This window comes from Microtus ochrogaster, chromosome 5, assembly GCF_000317375.1.
Source record: "Microtus ochrogaster isolate Prairie Vole_2 chromosome 5, MicOch1.0, whole genome shotgun sequence".
In the NCBI taxonomy this organism is placed as follows: Eukaryota; Metazoa; Chordata; class Mammalia; order Rodentia; family Cricetidae; genus Microtus; species Microtus ochrogaster.
Window position 1 is genome coordinate 25,370,584 of NC_022012.1, and position 7,902 is coordinate 25,378,485.

The 7,902-nt window shown below is 45.5% G+C and overlaps 1 protein-coding gene across 4 annotated transcripts in view; it reads right to left on the reverse strand.

Annotated features, from left to right (window-relative positions):
• Positions 1 to 4,469: 4,469 nt before the first annotated feature.
• Positions 4,470 to 7,902, reverse strand: part of Aplp2 (amyloid beta precursor like protein 2) — a 64,835-nt gene continuing 61,402 nt past the window's right edge. For all 4 annotated transcript variants that reach the window (XM_005346992.3, XM_005346991.3, XM_005346990.3 and 1 more), the window contains 3 exons: positions 7,642 to 7,716; positions 7,155 to 7,310; positions 4,470 to 5,891 (listed from right to left, as the gene is read on the reverse strand). In XM_005346992.3, coding sequence (XP_005347049.1) covers positions 5,790 to 5,891; positions 7,155 to 7,310; positions 7,642 to 7,716 — 333 coding nt within the window. In that variant the 3' untranslated portion in view covers positions 4,470 to 5,789. The remainder of the gene's footprint in view (positions 5,892 to 7,154; positions 7,311 to 7,641; positions 7,717 to 7,902) is intronic.

The window sequence follows — 7,902 nt, forward strand, 5'->3', positions numbered from 1 at the left end:
TTTGGCTCCCAGCTAGTGGCGCTGTGTGGTGTGGGAATGTTACAGAACCTTTCGGATGTTGTGAAACATGATGGAAACTTCCTTGCTGGAGGAATACGTCATTAGGGTCAAACTCTGAGGGTTTATTTCTGATATGAAGTCTCACCATGTAGCTCTGGCTGGCTTTGAATTCTCAGAGATGCCTCTGCCTCTGCCTCTCGAGTGTCAGAATGAAAGGCGTGGACAGCCATACCTGGCTGAGCTTTGGGCTTTTATAGCCTGACTCCACTCCTGTTCACTCTGCTTCCTGAATGCCTTGCCCACAACAATGGACTTCATCACTTCTGGAACTGTGAGCCAACAGAAACCCTCATCTAAGTTGTTCTGTGTGTGGGCACCTATCACAGCGACAGGAAAGCAGATAATATACCGCACAATTACTCATACACAATAAAATGTGTATGTGTCTGAGTTCTGACACACGATACCTGAGGAAACACTACCACAATCTGGAATGTTCTTTCAGTTTTGATAATCATTAAGTATAGCATTGCAACGACCTGACCTTAGAACCAAGCCCTCCAATTGCTCTATTTCAAGGCGTCAAAATACAAGCTAAAAAACAGTGAGAGAGAGAGCACAGTCAGCATGCCATCGTTGTGACAAAATGCCAACTGAGCAGCTTCTGAGGAGGAAGAACTATTTTCACTCACAGCTTTAGTCTGTGGTCACTCAGCCTTGTGGCGAGACAGCCCATCACATTGAGAAACTTGCAGCCTGCTCCCTCCTAGAGGCCAGGAGGGTGCAGCTCCCAAGGCAGGGTAAAGGAACTTCAAAGGAGATAAATCTGACAGCACTGGGCCACCCAGGTGATCGAGGTCACCATCACTGTTGAGTCCTGTGAACAACGTGTTTGTCTGCAGTCATCCAAAGCAATGTAACGCAAGCTCAGAGAGCTGCACTTGGGTTTGATCCCAAACAAAGAAATTAAAGTAAAAAACATAAGTCCTAGGAAGTTTTTACAAGAAAAACATCAGACACACTCCCAACAGTGGAACATCTTACAAAAAAAAAAAAAAAAAAAAAAACAAACCCAGCTAACCTGTTACTCACTTGTCGAGACCACCAACACAAGGGAAGTCACTTCCTAGGACAGAAAGGTGGCAGTAGATATAAACCACAGCAACCCGAGTAACAGTGACCAGTGATGGGGACAGGATACACAGCATGAGTGTGCACTGCCACACTCAAATCAGAGTGAGCACAAGAGTCGCTCTGGCTAGATGTGGGGCCAGCACTACACCTGCAATGTCAGTAATGGGGAGGTGGAGACAAGGGGACTGCTGGGAGTTTGGGGCTAGCCTGGTCTAAGTAGCTTTATCTCCCCCCCTCCCACACACACACACAGGCATGCATGGTCTTACTGGATCCAAAAGGTTTTCTCTTCCCATTAGGTAAATTATTTGGGAAAAATTATTTCATCTCTTTTCTTTCTTCCAGGTTTCTATTTTGGACATGGTACATACATAATTTATAAGTAACTATGTAAATATTCACATGGTTCTGCTTACTAAAAAATTAGACTTCAAAAGGGGGGATGGGAAAATGGTTGTCAAAGGTTTGCTATGGGAACGTCTGACACTGGTCCCAGGGTTTGCACAAAAAGGCGGGGTGCGGCAGCACACACTGCAATCCTAGTGCTGGAAGGTAAAGGATTGTTAGGGCTTGTTGACCCGTCTAGCCAAATATTCAGTGAGAAACCGTGTCTCAAAAACAAACACACACACAAAACCCCGTGCAGATTGGGCTGGAGCCAGAGCTCAGCAATTACAAGAGCAGCTGCTGCTCTTCTAGGGCACGGGAGCTGTTTCCAGCATCCACACTGGGCAGCTTCGCAAACCCTGCAACTCCAGCTCCTCATTATCTGAAGTCCTCTTCAGGCCTCTGCAAACATATACACAAATACAACATAAACGCACACAGATTTTTTTTTTAAAGGTAGAGAGGGAAACTGAAGAAGACATAAGACATTAAATGCTGGCTGTCATTGCACATGTATACACATCCACACACGACATATGTACAAACATACACACACACACATTTTTTTTGAGTGTCCTGTGTAGTCCAAGTTGGTTTTGAACTCACTACGTAAACCAGGCTAGCCTTGAATTTGGAGACTCTCGTGACTCAGCCTCCCAAGTGCTGGCATTACAGGTGTCCAAAACTGCAACCCAACACCTGACTTCAAAATTGTTATCCTGAAGGTGGGTGGTGGTGGCGCATGCATTTAACTCCAGCACTTGAGAGGCAGAGGCTGGTGGATCTCTGTGAGTTCCAGGATAGCCAGAGCTGTTACAGAGAAACCCTGTTTCAAAAAACTAAGGCAAGCAAAAATTATTATCCAGGTCTGGATTTTTTGGCTAGAAACCTACAGATTTCTCAAGCCATTTCCAATCCATTTCAAAAGTTTTAGAGAAAATATATTTTATGTCTAATCTCTGGGCTGCTTGGCAGCAGAAGTGACCAATGAAGTCTGATCAAGAGCAGGAAGAGGATAGAAAAGACATCCCGAGTTCACAGGCAGAAAGGCAAGGGACACTGGTCTCTTGGTTAAATAAAGACCACTTCGCTCTGTCCTGGGTCCTGGAAAAGAGCCCATTGTTCGTAACCAGACTTGGGTTCTACCACTAGGTGCAGGTGACCCTGTAATCGTGTAAACTAAAATCATAATGTCCCTTTTACTTCCTTCTGCTTTGTCCGTGTCTATGACTGCTCGTATGAGTTTGACAGTATGTTCCTATGAGTGTGCCCCCTTGGACCCTCTGAAATTTCAGGGACTCATTAGACTAACCAGTATGCGTTGTCACAGCAAACGAAGCCCTACAGACCATCCACATGCCTGGGTCTGGCAGAAACTTCAGTTGCTGGTCTTGATTTGCAGTCAGGACCTTCACACCTACATAGCAGGCAGCACCCGAGGCTCACTGCAAGGTGGGTAGGGCCGCATTCTCCAGAAGTCCCGGCTTAGTCATCAAAGCAGAAACCAAGACATGAGTAAGTTTCTTTCTGTGCCCATGAGGGAGCTTTCCTCCTAGGGTGAGGTCAAAGGGCAGTTCCTGATTGACATTTCTGTGGGTGTTTCCTCAGGGAACTTAATCATTATATGGCCACCATAATACAGCCACCTCTACAGGTTAAGGAGAATTCAATTAAATGAGTCCATGCATACCCTGCTGAGTGCAAAGCAAATCTGTACAGGGTGAGAGAGACTCGGGCCTGGTTGCACTAATTCTTGTGTTCTGATCCAATCTCCACTGCAGCTGGGCCAATCTCATGAGCTCTGAATGTCTCCCAGGACTATTGTATTGTCAACAGAGTGCTGTTGAGAAGTTCTGAGAGCCAATCAGCTGGATGGAATTTGGACAGGGTTGGTTCGCAAAGGCGACCAAGCCACCTACTGCTTGATAGGCACCAAGTAAACAAAGCTGATCTGCTGTATTTGGAATGAGATCATGAATGGCAAAGTCACTTTCCAGACTGCATAGAGGGTCCAGTGACACCTCTTTAGAGCGCTCTGAGAGAAACTCACTCCAAACATAAAGTTCTCTCTTGGTGACTCCCCTGGGCAGCAAACTAAGGGGACATCATAGGAGAGGCAGCCAGAAGGTGTTGACTGTTAGAGAACTGGAGTGCTGAGAGACTCACCCAAGGTGCTTCTTGGCTTAGAACTCATACAATGGCCGCTCCCTATCCCGGCATCCCGAGAAAGATTGCTCATATGTGTGCCTGCATACAGACATATGCCGTATGACCCTAATAACCACATGCATCAGAACATGTATTGACCACTCCATGGAGTCAATGTATTCCATGTATTGATGAGCATTAGAAACTGGGTGCTAACAGTGCTCAGGCACAAAGCCCTGTAAGCAATCAGCAGAGGGAGCCTCCTAGTGGCAAACTGCTTACACTCAGAAACAAAAGCTATAAACATTTTCTGGTCAGTATTGACAGTCTGACTTTGCTCCCCAGTTAGGATCCTGCATGTGGTCAAGGCTGGCCTCCAACTCAACAGTACCAAGTGCTGAGATTAGGGCCACAACACCCAGCTTTCTTGACTGGGGTAAGAATATTTTATGTGCATGAGTGTTTTGCCTGCTTGTATGTAAAATACCACGTGTGCCTGAAGCTCATGGAGGCCACAAGAGGGTGTCAGATCCCCTGGAACTAGACTTACAGATAGTTGTGAGCTGCCATACAGGTGCTGAGAACCCAACCTGGGTCCTCTGCAAGAGCAGCTAGTGCTCTTAACTGCTTGGCCATCTCTCCAACCACTTTCTTCTTCTTCGAGTGAAAATGAAGCTCTTGGTTTGACTTAATATGGCCTCTGTAATGCAAGCTATAATTCTACACAGAAGATGCCCTTCATCTCCAAAGCAGGGCCAGAAAGCCTCATCGTCGCAGAGCAATGCAGAGTACACAGGCACTCGGGAAGTTAAAGTGTTTATTGATGCGGTCGGGTTCTGTACATTCTCACAGAGCATACTAAGAAGTTTGTAGGTGAAGTTTCAGTCTGTGCATAGTGAGTGGGAAAAGGCATGGCTAGGGCCAAGGGGGAGGGAGGAAGGGGAGGAGAAAAATCACAGAAAAATACAAAACACAACAATAAAACAAAACCCCCAAACAAACCAAAAACAAAAGGAAACCCACAACAGGTTACCAGAACCTTGAGAGTAAAACAACAAAGTCCAGGTGATGAGCATCAACTTCAGATACACAAGCATTACAATTCATGTAAAACAAAAGTTGTCAAAGACTTCCACAGTGTCTACAGATCCAGTTTCACGGACGACCCAGAACACTCTCTTTTCATATAGAGAAGCCTCCTGTGAGCTCTCCTGGGTCCTCAACCATGTATTTATTATGGTATTCTCTGAGTGAACAGCAAAGGGGCTGGGAGACTGGGGGGGGGAGGGGAGGCACAAAGGAAGGCAGAGGTCAGTGCACTGGAGGGAGCTGTCCACGGAGGAGGTGCTGCACATCAGGACACACTTGGTAAAGGAAAGAGGACAGCGAAAGCTACAGTAACCAGGACTGGAAGAACAGCACATAGTAACTACAGGCTAGTTGCTGCGGAAGAACTAGATTTGAAGGAAAGCACAGTGGCTCTCTGTATGCACTGGGCTACCTCAAGGTGCCTTAGCCCTGCTTGGTGACAGCTGGTCCAGAAGCACCCAGACACCAGCATGGGAAACACAGGCTTCCAAAGAAACTATACCTTTAAAATAGCTCAGTAACTGTATCACAATGCACTTCTGTTCCACTGAAGTTTCTCAGTAACCTGAAAAAGGGAATACTGCTTTTTACATTAAAAACAAATTATAGAACCAGCACAGCAAATGAGCCTAAAGAACTGACTGACGTAAGGTGAACAATCTGTGTATATAGTCTATCATCGAAAAAATCAACATTTCCCATTTATATAGAGCATGTGTGTGACAATACAATAGAAGTGGCATTTCTAATTTAAAAAAGAAAACTACATCCATCAGATATCTGTAATAGATCATTTTTTCATTTCACTTAAGGTTTATATATCATATATTGTTATATTAACATTTTTTACCCATTTAAAAGAATGGAAATTGCACTCCTACAGTAGTACTTTAGTCTTAGCAATCCAGGAGAGCAGGATGTACGATGGGGCCTTCTGGCACCACTGGTGGTCAGCAGTCAGGCACAAATGCTGAACCTCTTCTGGCCCACCTGTACCAGCCTCCAGCCAAGGTGTCACACAGATCCTGTCCTTAGATCTGCATCTGCTCCAGGTACTTGTAGGTTGGGTTCTCATAACCATGGTTCTGCATCTTGTTCAGGTGACGCTCTTCTGGGGTGAGCATCGGGTCAACCTGTAGGAACAAAGGCTGCAGGTCACTGTGGTATACTGGAGGGCCTGCAGAGCCTCAGGGCGTCAGGCTATTTGCTGCCCAATCCCACGGGACTCAAAGCAGCCCAGCACCCTCTTTTATGGACAGAGCAAACAAGAACTGGTATCAAGGACACAGGGAAGGGGAGAAAGAAAGAGGTGAGAGGTAACGCTTCTCTCTACAGTGAAGCTCTGAAAGCCTGGTCCAAGTGAGAGAACAGATCACTGACAAATTGGATCATTTCAGTTTGGTCCTTGCGATCCACACAGAGGGAAAATGACTTCTAAATGTCCTTGGATTTCTATATGCAAATCATGCCCCCCCCCAGAAAAAGAGTAATTTAAAATGACAGCCCATTACAGAAGCTATCCCCATTACATACGTCAGTTCTTTAGGTTCTGACTTTTTTTTTTTGCTGTGCTGATTTTATGATTTGCTTTTAAAAGTAAAAAGGCAGTATTCCCTTTTTCAGGCTGCTGAGAAACTTCAGTGGAACTGGGTGCACTGTGACACAGCTGCTGAACTAGTTTAAAGAACCAGCGTCTTAGAAGCCACAGTGACAAGTGACCACCACTTAGTTTTTGGGATAGTGGAAGCAAGTCCTGTCATGTTCAGATATGAAATAAGGAAAGGGGCCAGATGGTTTGTAGTCATTTCCAGTTTTGAAACGCTACAGCTGAAGCCAGGCGTGCGCGCCTACAGTATTCTTCAACAGTGCACCATATTCCTTAGTGTGTTATGTAACTGGAGAGCAAGAAACAGTTTCCACCATCCACTAAAGGAGTGAGCAGCAAACTACTCCAAGTATGCACCAGCAGAGACAGGACAGAAGCAGCCGGCGTTAGTCTTTCTGTTCCTACCCCCAAGCAGTACAAAAGAGGAACACATCTGAGTATAAAAGAGCATGTGCCTAGCACACGCAAGGTTTCTGGTTTGATCCCACCAACAGAAACACTTTAAGTATGCATGTGTGTGCACGAGAGAAAAACACACCAAGGATAGAGTGTTATTCTACTTTCTGAAGCATAAAATGTTATGAACTTCTGATATTGAACCATTTAACTGATTAAAACCCAAATGGATGCTGAAGTTGGTGACACTCACAACTCAGCGATGGCTCGTCTCCAAATGTAACCTAATGATCTAATGAGCGATACAATCGATGATGGCAGCATGCCCAGCAAAAGGTAAGTCCAGATCTTCCAATTCCATACAGATCCGGTCCTAGCCACTCCCCCGCCTCACCTCCACAATCCCATGGCTGATAGTGCCGTACTGCCTCTTCCTCAACATCACCAGGCTGATGACGATGACGGTAGCAATGGCCACGGCAATAACCAGCAAGCCAATAAGGGCACTGCTGCTCAAACTGAAGTCCTCCCTCAAAGGTCCCACAGATTCCTAAAACAACAAAGCATATAAGAAACAATGTCCCAGGGACAACCTGACTCAGGAACCCAAGGAGGATCACAAGCCTCTCATCCGGTCTAAAAAACTCAGGGCCACCCAACAATCCCACTCTGTTGATGACATCGACCAGATCAGGGAGGATGCCCACTTTACTAACCTCCAAGGAAATTTTCATTTCTTTGATTCTTACTCAGAAAAGAGAGAAATTGGGACCGAAGTCCCTTATTAACTTAGTACCAGGTGTCTTTTATCTCTACTGAACTAAGATGACAAAAAGAAAAAAGAATGAACACAGCCCTTCCATTCTAGAGTAAACACATACCGGCTCTTCTTCTAGGCCTCCAACTCTCTCAGCATTGAAGATCATTTCCTTAACATCCAGAGTCTCATCAATGACCTGAAATAGTCACAATTATTAGCATCTGCTCAGAGAATGGGAGAGAAATGAACATAAATGTCATTCATTTTCTATTGCATATGGTGTTGGGAAGCTGTTTCTTTGGTCACGCTGATCCAAATGTACTCACCAACCCTCCAAAAGGAGGTAAGTGTGGGCACAGGAGGAGGAGGTAAGTGTGGGCAC